We start from the raw sequence: 14,935 nt of genomic DNA, 5'->3' as shown, positions 1-14,935 counted from the left end.
CCTGACTTGCCTTTCGCTGCTCTCTTTTTCAATAACTGAAAACACCACAAATGATGCATGCCATGAACGATGCGTTCCTTTTCAGTACACAAATGAATCATAATAAGCTATTTGCATTGTTATTCATCAAGCTACATACATTTAGTTTGGTGCCATCTGCCACAGTGCCATCTGTGTGCAGATGGTGTAGCGTCAGAAAACAGTTTTTCTCCCTCAGCCTACGTATTTGCACACAAGTTCACATGTGTTTCACACAGAGTGCGTGAACGCCTCATCTGAGTTACCTACAGGTAGCTGACCTTATATGATAAGTCGGGGTCTTGAAGTAGCCTTTCCGAGTTGTAAAGAGTATTGCTGCGAGTGATACACCATTTGGGAGTGTCCTTCTTTAAGACTTTAAAAACCAAAGGCCCAAAGGCAAAACTTCTCAGGGTTCTCATAAGTTGAACCCACTTTGCTACAGACAGTCTCTGATCTAAGGGAATGTGCAATGTAGTTGTAGTCTACCATTTTTGGTTGAAGGTTATGAGGATGAATGGAAAAATCATAGTTTGAGTGAGGTTATGATGGTATGACACAAAGTCACAATAACTGAGGAAGAATAGTTACATGTGACACTGGAATTGAAAATGTCAACAAGGTGAAGAGATTCATGGATGAAGAAATCAAAAGGGGGGAGTGAAGAGGTGGTGCCAATGGGCACCGAGGTGGGCACGTCCTCCTCTTAATAGGGATTCAGGTCAATCAAGCAAGGGCCACCTCACATTGGGTGGGTGTATATCCGGATGTCATTGGAATACACCTTCTTTGTTAAAATACCCCTCACACACCAAAAGGGCCCTTGGTGTCATGCTTCATCATCGGGGTCTTCCCGTCCCGCTGCGGGGCGGGGCAGTGCTACGACTGGCGGATACGCCGGAGCACCTTCAGGTGGAAGTGCTATGTGTTGGGAGTGAGTGTCAGTGGGGTCAGGAGTGATATAATAGTGAGTTGTTAAAAAATACCTGGCCTAGTGGAAAAAGAAATTTTAATAAACACTGGCTGGTATTGTTAAAAGAAAAGTGAAGCGGAGAGATGGAGCTAGTTAATGGGCTCTCTCTCCTATGTGGGTCAACATGTTTCGAGGCGCAAGGCCTCTTCATCAGGACCTTGGGGAGATCCCCCTGTCACTCACTAGTGTTTTCTCCACAGAGGTAGAAAAAGTGTATATACAAAAAAGTGCAAAAAGACTATGTGTGTAACTACAATTAATAATTACAACACTTTTATGCTACCACACTAATAATGTAGTATGCCTGCAAGATAAGAAAAACTGATTAAAAATTGCGCCGATCCCAGAATGCGCTTGACTCTAGGTCACCTGAAAAGAGAACACACACACAGATATACCGGTATGCAGTAAGGGATCAAGCATGAATAGTGAAGGAATTTGAAGCATTTCTTCAGACACACACAGTCACACACACAGAGTAAGTATTACATGAGAGATGTGAATAGCCAGGGGTGGAGGAATTCAAATACATACTTATCAATGGAGGAATCAATGCCTCATGAGCCAGCTTTAGACAGAAGGGTATAGTGGGGTCCCAACTGCAGAGGGGAAGAGAGAGGGGGTACAATGTAATTCTGTCCCATTTGTTGTATCACCAGGTAAGTGTATTGCTGGGATACATAAGTTCGTCCTATTGAGAACGGCTATGCCGTACTTACTGAGCCCCTCGCACGCTTGTGCTTCCTCCTTCGTCTGCTGCTTCCGTGGTTATGAGGGAGGATGGAAGCGGCGAGTTTTTATATACTCCAGTAATTGGATAATTGGTCAATTAGCTAGGAAAAGCCCGCCGAATTTGCAAAGGTCCAGAAGGGCAGTGAGGCGGGCGGCCATACTTGAATGGTTGGTAGGTAGGTCCACCCCCCGCTCCTATGTATGCAATTCAGATCTAAGGATCGTTAAATGTAAAGCTCCGGTCCTTACTTTATACTAAAGTTCGTTGCCGCTTCTAACCTGGGGTACTCGGGAAAGGTGAAGACTAGCTCGGCGCCGCGTAGTGCATTGTGCATTGTGCACTGCGCATGCGCCGGATTACTGGCGCCGCGCGCATGCGCGTCGTGGTGACACTGTGGCCCAATGCATGCGCATGCGTACAACTTCCCCCATGATAGTGTTCATGGAAGTCACGCGACTCCGTGCATTGGAACTGGCTAAAAAACGGGGGCATATTCAGGCATGGATAGAGTAACAATGTTAGGGACAGATTACAGGTTTGTTGGGCTACACCCATACTTTGGTAGTTTATAAACATGTACACTGTCAGTTAGTTAAAGGCTAGGGAGAGGCAGAACCATGGAGAGTTTTGGAGTCAAAAGCTAGTTGCTTGTGGTTGTTATTATTTGCAAATGCAATCCAGTATAGGACAGACTGGAAGAGGTAGAACCTAGGGGGTGGGGGGTGTTTTAGAAAGCAATATAGCGACAAAAATGTTATCCAGGACACTTTTATGAGGGCTCTGGTGTCAGCGGCTGTATCTCACACAGCAGACCCTAGGTATTCAGTTGGGCCCACGGAATGTCGTCATTCAGGCCTGTGCGGTGTGTCCCCAAACGGTACACCCAGCGTTGTTCTTTCGATAGAAGGTCTCTATCATTGGGAAAGGCCTCGATGACTGTCCATTTCAGGTCGTGGACACTGTGTCCAACAGTAGCAAAATGTGCTGACATTTTTGTGGTAGTCCTATTGCAGCGCACATTGCTGCGATGTTCACCCATTCGAATCTTCACGGGTCTGCTGGTCATGCCCACGTACTCCTTGTTGCAGGGACATGTGATAAGGTACACCACATTGCGGCTATTGCAATTAGTGAAGACTCGCTGTTGCAATAGCCGCAATGTGGTGTACCTAATCACATGTCCCTGCAACAAGGAGTACGTGGGCATGACCAGCAGACCCGTGAAGATTCGAATGGGTGAACCCAATGATAGAGACCTTCTATCGAAAGAACAACGCTGGGTGTACCGTTTGGGGACACACCGCACAGGCCTGAATGACGACATTCCGTGGGCCCAACTGAATACCTAGGGTCTGCTGTGTGAGATACAGCCTCTGACACCAGAGCCCTCATAAAAGTGTCCTGGATAACATTTTTGTCGCTATATTGCTTTCTAAAACACCCCCCCCCCCTAGGTTCTACCTCTTCCAGTCTGTCCTATACTGGATTGCATTTGCAAATAATAACAACCACAAGCAACTAGCTTTTGACTCCAAAACTCTCCATGGTTCTGCCTCTCCCTAGCCTTTAACTAACTGACAGTGTACATGTTTATAAACTACCATAGTATGGGTGTAGCCCAACAAACCTGTAATCTGTCCCTAACATTGTTACTCTATCCATGCCTGAATATGCCCCCGTTTTTTAGTCAGTTCCAATGCACGGAGTCGCGTGACTTCCATGAACACTATCATGGGGGAAGTTGTACGCATGCGCATGTATTGGGCCACAGTGTCACCACGACGCGCATGCGCGCGGCGCCAGTAATCCGGCGCATGCGCAGTGCACAATGCACAATGCACTACGCGGCGCCGAGCTAGTCTTCACCTTTCCCGAGTACCCCAGGTTAGAAGCGGCAACGAACTTTAGTATAAAGTAAGGACCGGAGCTTTACATTTAACGATCCTTAGATCTGAATTGCATACATAGGAGCGGGGGGTGGACCTACCTACCAACCATTCAAGTATGGCCGCCCGCCTCACTGCCCTTCTGGACCTTTGCAAATTCGGCGGGCTTTTCCTAGCTAATTGACCAATTATCCAATTACTGGAGTATATATAAACTCGCCGCTTCCATCCTCCCTCATAACCACGGAAGCAGCAGACGAAGGAGGAAGCACAAGAGTGCGAGGGGCTCAGTAAGTACGGCATAGCCGTTCTCAATAGGACGAACTTATGTATCCCAGCAATACACTTACCTGGTGATACAACAAATGGGACAGAATTACATTGTACCCCCTCTCTCTTCCCCTCTGCAGTTGGGACCCCACTATACCCTTCTGTCTAAAGCTGGCTCATGAGGCATTGATTCCTCCATTGATAAGTATGTATTTGAATTCCTCCACCCCTGGCTATTCACATCTCTCATGTAATACTTACTCTGTGTGTGTGACTGTGTGTGTCTGAAGAAATGCTTCAAATTCCTTCACTATTCATGCTTGATCCCTTACTGCATACCGGTATATCTGTGTGTGTGTCTCTTTTCCCTTACAGGTGACCTAGAGTCAAGCGCATTCTGGGATCGGCACAATTTTTAATCAGTTTTTCTTATCTTGCAGGCATACTACATTATTAGTGTGGTAGCATAAAAGTGTTGTAATTATTAATTGTAGTTACACACATAGTCTTTTTGCACTTTTTTGTATATACACTTTTTCTACCTCTGTGGAGAAAACACTAGTGAGTGACAGGGGGATCTCCCCAAGGTCCTGATGAAGAGGCCTTGCGCCTCGAAACATGTTGACCCACATAGGAGAGAGAGCCCATTAACTAGCTCCATCTCTCCGCTTCACTTTTCTTTTAACAATACCAGCCAGTGTTTATTAAAATTTCTTTTTCCACTAGGCCAGGTATTTTTTAACAACTCACTATTATATCACTCCTGACCCCACTGACACTCACTCCCAACACATAGCACTTCCACCTGAAGGTGCTCCGGCGTATCCGCCAGTCGCAGCACTGCCCCGCCCCGCAGCGGGACGGGAAGACCCCGATGATGAAGCATGACACCAAGGGCCCTTTTGGTGTGTGAGGGGTATTTTAACAAAGAAGGTGTATTCCAATGACATCCGGATATACACCCACCCAATGTGAGGTGGCCCTTGCTTGATTGACCTGAGATTCATGGATGACCTCATCTTGATGGTTTACATTGTGATGTGATCAAGTTACATTCAAAGCGAGATTCTGATAAAAAGGTCTTAGTGTGTCCTTCCTGAGTCTGTGTCAAAGAAGCATATCATGGAGTTAGTAGATGAAGTTCATTTGAGTAGAATATGACAAGAAAAAATGGGCGAGATAGTCCTTTTAGAGTGTGATTACTTATGTTCAGTTAGAGGAGATAATGAAAAATTGTCATGAATGTGCCAGAAGATTTGAGCAGTGTTAGACTTTTAATCAGTACCAGTGAAAAGCCCTTCAAGACTCGGAGAAAATGTGATGATTAGGGACCATTTCCTGTACTTGAGGAAAAGGGTAAATATTTGCTGGTGTAGTAGAGTTCATTTTTATGTGCCTACTATCTAGGTGTGGTAGTGTGTTGACAACCACATTTATTGACTGTGTTCAGCATACTATAGTATAGTCACAGATAGTCACAGATAGCGGTGTTCAATTGATATTGAATGACAAACTTGACGTCTTTTAAATGATCATGAGAAGATATTTCTATGTATAATCAGGCCAATGAACTAGTTGAACAAATGAATAGTGATTTAGAGTAGGGGCAATCCTCCCGCCATCCTCAACAAAATGACCCCCCGCCACATTAGGATAGCTGGGGGTCCGCGGAAGGCAGAAAGTCCGTCCGCCGCATTTCCGCCGGTCGCAAAGTCGACCGGCGGAAAAAAGTGCTTTCCTATGGTGGCGGTGTCTGCGAGACACCGCCAACCATATTAGGATGAGGGCAGGAGGGTGCCTTTCCGTGGCGGCAAGAAAGGCATGCGGTCTTTATGTTTGGGGGCCCGTTGCAGGCCCCCAGGATGATGGGGGGGTGGGGGAGGCACATAGTGGTACCTAAGGTACCCCCCTACATGTGCATGCGCAGAAAGGCAGGCACCGCGCGGTGCCTGCCACGTTGTGCATGCACATACACGACAAGCATTTTTAGCATTGTGGCGCGCGGAGTGAGAGCACTGCCCGCCACAATGTAAAAATGCAGGCTGTGCCAGCCACTGTGGCGGTCGCATCCTAATATCTCCCACGGGACCCCCGCCCTTATGGCGGGCAGTCCCGTTATCCGATAGGATGGCGGGCGGACAAAATCCACCCGTCATCCTAATTGCCCCCTTAGTGCTTAGTGGGCAGGGTACTTAGTTAGATAAGCAGCAGAGGACTCTACCCTCCAAATCTTCGGCCTGCCCCTCCCTCATTTAGAGATGAACAGTCCATAAGTATTCCATCGACGGAGCCACCATTGACTCTGTCGACAGAATACTTCCTCCAACAGCCGATGAAGGAGGAGCCATCAGAGGAAAGACATTATACCATCTGCCTTATTTTTGGCTGAAGGTGTAATGCCTTTTTTTCCTGTCGTTACCACCAGGTTTTGAGGGATAGAAAAAAACAGTAATGACCCCCACATCCTTGGGGAATACTACTAGAATACTCCGAGTGTGTGGGATAATTTATTTTGTTTTTCGAAAACAAACTCTCGCTTTGGGAGTTTGTTTTTGAAAAATGAAAAAGTCAAACATTAGGTGGACAGCCACCAAATCCAACAGAGGCCGTACACTAAATGTGTAATACATTGAAAGGGACTTCTGTGATGCCAGTACCTCTTGATGTACTGGTATGACTGCAGAGCCAGTGGTTATCTCAAAATTTTGTAGTCACAGTACCTTCATGATGACAGATTTGATGTCCTCGACTATATGACGGACACTTCTCCATCCTCAATCTCAGATAACAATTTAAAGTAATGAAAATGGTAAAAATAAAACCATGTTTCAGTATTTGCATATAACATTTCAAATGCTTTTGTGAACTTAATAATAACTTTTTTTAGCAATAACTATTTATATGTATTGCCTCAAGCTGCTGCTGTCTTTAAGATTGTTAAAAAACAGCTTCTACTATTACCCAGTTCGTTTGCAAGGTGATACCAATGGCTTAGACATAAAAAATATGTCACCTAAAATGCATTATAAATAGGGCTCCTAGTTTTGTGGTATTTATTTTATGAACATTTCCCTCTGTATTTATCCATGATTATTTTGTGTTTTGCGTATAACTGATGTTGTAAAACTGTACATTTCCAGATGTATTTAACTGATAGACGCACGCTCATACGTTGATGTCTGTCATGTTTTAGCTATGTAAGCTACCAAATAATACATAACAATACATATACTGGTAAAAACTAACACTATAACACAAATGTATATTGACACAAGCTGTTATTTAAAGAACTGTCATGCTGTTTTTTTAATTTCCCATGCTGTGCATCTGCTCACCTGTGGGTCTATAATTCATGAAAGACAGCAAGTCACTTTAAACAGCACATTTGCTACCAGTCAAGGCAAAGAGGGATTTTAAAAATCTTATCCTGGATCAAAAATGCCTACAAGATTTTGTGCTCAAATATTAGCCCTTTAATATGTTGTTATGGCCCTGCCTTCCCACTACTCTCTGTAGGTCTATCGCTATTGATGGATCCTAGAATTGAAAGCATGACTCGAGGGGGGCACATGTTTTCAGCTGAGGAACAGTTTTCTGCTCCAGCTGGGAGAAAATCACTCCCCAGCCTCTGACATGAAAGCATTAAAGTGTGATTATGCTAATTTCTCAGACTTCTGCTCCCCTTCCTCGTGTATTTCTTTGCTCTTTGATAAGGCTGGTCCATCAAGTTTTATATTAAAAATGTGAGTACAAGTAAATAGGAATCAAATATTACCTGACTTTTAGCACAGTTCTAAGCAGATACATTGTAACACATTTTATTAGTGGTTTTCATTACGATATCGACGTCCAAGTGGATACCCAAATGTATCACCTTAGAAATGGATACATTCATGTGCTAGTTTTTTTTTCCTATCATTTATCTAATCTTTATTTTTGTTTCTCTTCCAGACTACGCCTTTGAGTCACAGGACTCAGGGATTTCAGAGGTGTCCCTTGTGGGTATCATTATTTCGCGCGGCTCCGCTGCCAGCATCTCCTTCATGTACTCGTACATCCTGCTCACCATGTGCCGAAACCTCATCACTTTTCTGCGCGAGACCTTCCTCAACTGTTATATCCCCTTTGATGCGGCTGTGGACTTTCATCGTCTCATTGCGATGACAGCCATTGTTCTCACAGGTGCATTTCTACAATGTTTCACATTACTCGTCACACCTCTGGCAAAGATAATAGCAAGAGTAAAAACTAGCTGTCGTTGATGAATGTATGATGAAGGTAGATGCCTGGTGTATGATGATTTCATTTGCAGAAAGTGGTTGCGAATTGTGCACCAAATTTTTGTGAAATTAATCTGATTTGCAAACTGACCTTTGCATTGATAGGTTGGTTCTTAAATTAAAGAATTGTAGTGAGTCGCCGACTGCCCTTCCTAATGAATATTCATTAGGCAGTTTGCAATTTGTAGGCTCACTATAACTGGTCATAATTAAAGGGGGGGTTTGCTCCAATCAGCAGACCATCATGTGTAAATAAAGTAAATCTTTTTTAAATGGAGCACATTTTCCTTAAAGGTAACAAACATGCATTTAAATTTAAACATTAACATTTTGAAAACTTTAAGAGATGACAGTGTCCCATTAGCCGCAACAAACCTTTTTATAGATTTGTAAAAGAGGAAGGGGTCTCAAAGGGACAATTTTTATTTACAAATAAATTAACACCCCAACATAGGAGTCAGTACTCTTTCAATGTTTTCTGACTGGATTATAGATGCAAAACATTGATACATCTCATGCCAATTAGCAATTTGGAAGGGACACCTACAAAATACACCTTCCAAATTGTGAAAAACATTCATTTGCAATCCCATTTTAAGAGTTATTTTGGAGTCATTAAGGGCCAAATTACGAGTATTGCGGTCTGCGGACCGCCAGACTCGTGGTGAGGCGGCGGTCTTACGATCACCACATTACGACCCTAGTGGATGACCCGATGTTCCCTAGTGGTGGCGTTGCGGACGAGAGGCATCCATATGCTTGACGGGATCCACCGTGGTCCTGCCAAGCATATTGCGAGTTTCCTCCCTGCCAGGGAGAGGAAGCAAAGGAGGTCCCCTGTTGTGCCTCACACCCTGTGTGCATGCACAGAAGTTCCAGCACGGCAGTAACTTTTCAGTCCATGCCATGCCAGAATTGTTTTTGACAGTCCCATTGCTGTGCCTATTTTATTAGCACTGCCGCGGGAACACCAAAGGAATCGCACCCCAAAGACCAAAATGTCTTTATATGGAGGGAGGTTCTCATGCTGGTTTGGCGGTGCGGAGGCGTGGGTGATCCCGCCAACGTACTGCCAAACTCTGAATCGGCTCCTAGGGGTTTCACGGTAGTAAGAGCTATTTATCAGTCGTAAACACACTTCTTTTGCACTTCACAGCATTTGCAACCTCAGAATAGGTTAGCACTTTAGACCCTATGCTTCTAGTTGGTCCAGTATGTGGGATCATTGCAGTGCCATAGGAGCACACTGAAACAAGCAAGGCTTAAAGCTAATAAGTGCAGCACTGACACATGATGCCCTAGAATCCAGATATGTACGAGAAGCTGTGGAGTGGTCTTCAGTACTAATTGCATAAGAAGACGGAACTATTGAAAGAAGTGACACCTAAAAGCATCTAAAGCTAGTGCTGCCAGAGTGTGCAAGATTAAGATATTGCAGTACCGTGTGATGGAACCAGTGAGATAAAGATGTATATGAAGAAGGAGAGACTGCAATAAGTGACATTTAGATGTAAATAAGAGGGTTGCTGTCGAATGGTATGTGATACATGCAGGCATTGACTACTCATTTGCCCTCCTCCCTCAGTGTGGAATAAATGTCACGCGATTAAAACATTCGAAGTGTACAAAGGTCAGCTCTAAAGATCAAATGGGTGGCATTGGCAAAAGATTGACGTGTAAAGTAAAACAGCTTGGTTAAGGGTTCAATGGTTTTCTAAAAACAGGAATCTAAAATACTAAGACTTAACTTACTCTGGAGAGAGTGATGTTCCCCCAGAAACTTTTTTTATAGCGCTTCATATATAAAATCTATGTTCAATGCACCTTGGGAATCGGGTACGCATCTATGTGAAACTGGCTTCCTCGGTTTGAGGGATGAAGCCGGAAAAATAAATCAATAATGAAGATATGCCTCTCATCAATAAGAAGAAAGATTATGGCTCGCCATTATGCCAATAGGTATGGAAAGAGAATTTAAGATTCGACTTTGTGTAGTAGAAGGTTGTTTATAGCAAGCACTGTGAAAGAGTTTTAAAATAAATATGTGCATGCAAAGAACTGTTGGAGTCCATAGTAAATGTAATAATTTTTCATTACGAACAAAAGAGGGTTACTTTAGGGCTTGATGGGATAGCAACAACTGTACTGGTTTCAAACTCTTTGTTGATGAGCAAAGGAAAAAAAACTTACTTCTAGAAGAGCTGAAGTTTATATTAAAACAGTAATTCACTCATCAATGTTTTTCAGTGGCGCGCCCCACAACACAGGCAGCGGGGGCGGATCTATAGGTGCCCTTGTACATTAAATGGGTTTTTCCAGATGCAAGTGATGGCAATGGACAAAGTGACAGAATACGCTGGCAAAGCACCAGTTCTAAGTACTTGGGGGCAGATTTACAAGCCCCTTGCGCCACTTTTCCGTAACTTTTCCCATGTTTAATGTGACGCAAAAGTGGCGCACGGGTCTTGTAAATCTGCCCATTGGTTTGGCAGACAACTTTCTTTTATAACGCCCTGAACACTCACAGCACACTCCGTAAATCTGGACCAAGAACATTCATAGAAGGTTCAGGATTCAATGCTACATTGTAAAGTTTATTGCTACTGTGGTTGGTAACCAGGTTTTTTATGACGGTCCAAATATGTGTGGTGTCCATTGGGAAGAACCTGAATGATGACTGAAGGATGTTTTCTTTTCTTTACAGTGTTGCACACGGTGGGTCACACAATTAATATCTACATGTTCTCCATCAGCCCTCGTAGCATCCTGGCTTGCCTCTTCCCAAACGTTTTCATTGATGATGGGTAAGTAATGTCTCTCAACTTATTTTAAAGATTTCAACCAATGTTGCAGTATCAGTGGGGAACAATCATGAGAAATACCACAGATGTTCTTGTGTTAAGACACATTAAGATTTGTAAGTGATATTGTATTTTAAATGTCAATATCAAATGGCACTAATTACCATGCATAAATATCAGTATATATAACACATTATATTGTCTATCACTGTGTAAATGTTTTTGTTAGTATTTGCAGTTTAGTCAGAGACCCAGGAATCAGAGATTGTTGGCCCACTTGGGATGTTGTGCTTCAAAAAGCTACTATTTTGCCACCACTTTTCAAAGTATTCTTGGGGAGAGTAAGTCCCAGCTCGTCTAGGGAGGTGAAAGCTTACCTAACACACCACTAAAGGTATTGGAATAGTTCATTAGCCAATTTATGTGAATATTTTGCTATTCAATGTTGTTGTTAATGCACCACCACTTTCATTAGCCACAACTATTAGGAATAGAAAGAGGGGCTGACAGTGCAAAGTACCTTGTTGATTATGATGCTGTCCTTCAGCTGTCACCAGCCTTACAATTTGGCAACCACAGCCTTGAAACTCCATCTCTCATTAGGATTGTCTATTCTCCCAGTGTGCCTGAGCTGAAAGATGGGTGCTTCCCATACACCTCCATGAATGATTTTGCTGTCCGTGGTGTAAAGTATGATCATTGTTCTCCTTCATGTTTCAAACCTGATAATGAAATGAAGAGATCAGGTCATTGTGTATATGAGAATGCATAAGACATCGAGGCTAATGGCTATAGACCGTTCATTGCCTAAGATTGTGTTCGAGTCCTGTGGTCAAAGAAGAGAAAACCATGGCTATAGAGCCGAATTTCAGTGAACTATTTCTCGGTCATATTGTTGGTGTGTGTGACAGAGATCCCCTCCATGGGAACATTAGGGAGTCAACATCTTCCCCACTTTCATCTCTATAGAGTTGTGAAACATCGACATCTTCCTCCTGATACTATCTCTCTTTTATTGTACCGATTTTTTTCTATTGCCAAATTTAGGGGCCGATTATGATTGCGGATAATCCGGAAAAAGACCCCCACCAGATTAGGATGGCTGGGTGATCTATTTTCCGTCCGCCGCTTTTCCGCCGCGGTCGCCTTCCGACCCAGGCGGAAAAGCACTAACATGGCTGGCGGTATCTATCAGACACCGCCAGCCATATTAGGATGGCTGCGGTCATATGCCTTTCCACGGCGGCATTTCCGCCGTGGAAAGGCATACGGTGTTGTCTTCGGGGGCCCGTTGCGGGCCCCCAGGGGTGAAGGGCGGTGGGGGGTGCACATCGGGGGTACCTATGGTACCCCCCTGCCTTTGCGTGCACGAAGCGACAAGCACCACGCGGTGTCTGCAGCTTTGTGCATGCAAAGGTAAACATGCATTTTTTTAACATTGCGGCGTGTGCTGCTTCAAGCAGCACCCGCCGCAATGTTAAGAATACAGGATGTGACCGCAAGGGTGGCGGTCACATCCTAATTGGCACGGAGGGACCGCCGCTGCCCCTGCGGACGGTCCCTCCTCCTCTGGGGTGGTGGGCGGACGCAGGTCCATCCGCCATCCTAATAGGCCCCTAAGTACTGAATAATAACAGCGAATACAGGGACATATGGACTGATATTGAGATACAAATATTGATTGCGATACATGCACCAATAACAAATAATCCTAATATATAAGAAAAGAAAGCGAGGGGTGAGAAAATAAGCTAAAGAAAGAGGAAAGACGGGAAGAATGGCAAAAAGAAAAGAAGAAAGGGAAGATGAAACTACAAGTACGAGTAGGCCAGTCTAGCAAATCCCAAGTATAGTAATACAGGGAAGAAAAAAAGTGGAATGGAGTGCAATGATAGTGATGAGGAAGAATCAAGATTCAACGCAAATTAGGGGGGCGTCCTACAGAAAGGGGGACCATATTAGAAGAAAAATATCTGCTTTGTCCATTAAACTGTAAATTACCGTTTTGTAGGATGCAGTTTTGTACATCTCTGCAAGCTATTCCTCATGCAATGGTAATTGTGGAGAACACCAGTGGTTCAGAATAGAGCTCTTGGCAGCTATCAGAGCAATGGCAAGCAAACAACTGGCATGGCACGTCAGCTCAGAAAATTCAGATAAGTCATGCAGGAGAATTAGGGGGTCCAGAAGTGGCGAGGATAAATCCATAGATTCCAGGAGTGCAGACCCCATTGCTGTACAAAAGGGGCAAATCGAAGAACAGTCCAGTAAGATATGAACAATATCACAGGGCGCGTCATCACACCACAAGCAGGCAGAGTGATGGAGCAAACCTGCAAACGTAAGCTGTGCCGATGTCCAGTGGCAGAACTGAAGGATCTTAAAAAGACTAAGCAAGGCAAGCTTCACCCTTGCCTCCCAGAACCCCTGTTCAAGGTCCTCCAAACGTTCTGCACAATCCATCATATTCTACTTGCAGGCGAGACTTCCAGGTCATCCTGGGGCTAGCCAATTGTGGCTGAGAGTTCAGGTGGTGAATCAGGAGATTATAGAATCCAGACATCACACCTTTAAACTAACCCCAAGTATTAAGGTAAGAGAGAACTGGGGAACAAGGGATGATCCAGGGTTGGGGACACAGGTTGCTCAGAAGGCAGTGAAGTAGTTGTGTACAGTGCCTCTGTTGAGTATTCAACAGGCCACATTAGTTTCATTGCATCTCAAAGGGCTTGAGTTCACCACCAGAGATCAGGTGTGTAAGAGTCAGGATCCCAGCTCTGTGTCAGCAGCCCCAATCAAGCATGGCCCCTTATGCGCATAGCAGTATTGTTCCAAAGGGAAGCTTTGTCATGGAGATGTGCGTTCACTGAAAAGATTTTTTGGGTTCCCAACAAGGTGGCGTACATGACTTTCTGCATGTGGTTGGAGGACCCGGGTGTGGTGGGGCCAGGAAGATAGAGGGCCTGTAGCTTCAACGAGGCCTCCTGGAGTCTGTGTACAATTTTGACCCATAACAGGTGGTCTTGGACCCAAGAGTGTATGTTCACCATTTGTTCCAAATGTAGGGCTAGACAGTAATGCTCCACATAAGACAGGCACAGTTCCCCTGCTGAACAATGAGTGATAAGCTTGCAAATTGCCAGATGAGGTCTCGCTGAACCTCAGATGAAGGTCTTCATGGACTTAACTATCTGATGGAGGGTCAGGAGGGTATTAATTGGGGAAGCATGTCCGAACATGTACGTAAATCGCAGAAGAGTAACCATTTTCCTCACTTAAGTCCGTCCTTAGAGTGAGAGATTCAGGTAGGACCATTTCACAAAATTCAATTACATTCGATCCATAAGTGGGTCCAGGTTATTTCCAAGCATGTGCTCCAGGCCACTGTTAACTAAAATGCCCAGTTAACTAAGGTGGGCATTCTTCAACAGGAATGGGTAACCGGCGATGGCAGCGCATGTGGTGATCTGTGACAGAGGAAAGGCCTTGCTGTTTCCCCAGTTCACCTTGTAGCCAGATATTGCTGCAAAAGTATCAATGGTCTCCAGCACCACGAGGTTGGAGGAGGTTAAGGCCGAAAAGGTGAGTAAGATGTAACTTGCATATAAATTGAGGGACCTGCCGATGTGGGAATACATATGATCCAATCTGATTGGCACAAGCACCATCGCAAGGAGAAATAGCCAGGGGATGCTGCTGCAGAGCCATTTGTGCATTCCTGCAAGCACACACTCACCCTGGTGGGAACACAAGTCCCAGGGTGCACCTGCCATCTTCTCCTGCCACCGCCAACGAGGGGGAGGCACCAGCATCGCACTTAAAGCGCTACCTCACCTCTCATGGCGCGGGACGCTGCTGCAGCCATTTGTGCTGGGGATGACCTTGGGGGCACCTGTAAAATTGCCAGAGGGACTGAAGTCTCAGGGAACACTGCCCCCGCCGCTGCCCGCATTCCTGCAAGCCCGCACTCACCC

The 14,935-nt window shown here is 44.7% G+C and overlaps 1 protein-coding gene across 2 annotated transcripts in view; it reads left to right on the top strand.

Moving 5' to 3' along the window:
• The window catches only part of LOC144826531 (dual oxidase 1-like), a 1,074,750-nt gene that overhangs the window by 911,321 nt on the left and 148,494 nt on the right, over positions 1–14,935 (top strand). For both annotated transcript variants that reach the window (XM_078684961.1, XM_078684960.1), the window contains 2 exons: positions 7,832–8,062; positions 10,865–10,964. In XM_078684961.1, the coding sequence (XP_078541087.1) occupies positions 7,832–8,062; positions 10,865–10,964 (331 nt within the window). The remainder of the gene's footprint in view (positions 1–7,831; positions 8,063–10,864; positions 10,965–14,935) is intronic.

The sequence above is a fragment of the Lissotriton helveticus genome, chromosome 3_2 (assembly GCF_964261635.1).
Source record: "Lissotriton helveticus chromosome 3_2, aLisHel1.1, whole genome shotgun sequence".
NCBI classification, from domain to species: Eukaryota; Metazoa; Chordata; class Amphibia; order Caudata; family Salamandridae; genus Lissotriton; species Lissotriton helveticus.
Note: the sequence above shows the minus strand (reverse complement) of the source record. Positions and strands in the feature narration are given on the sequence as shown.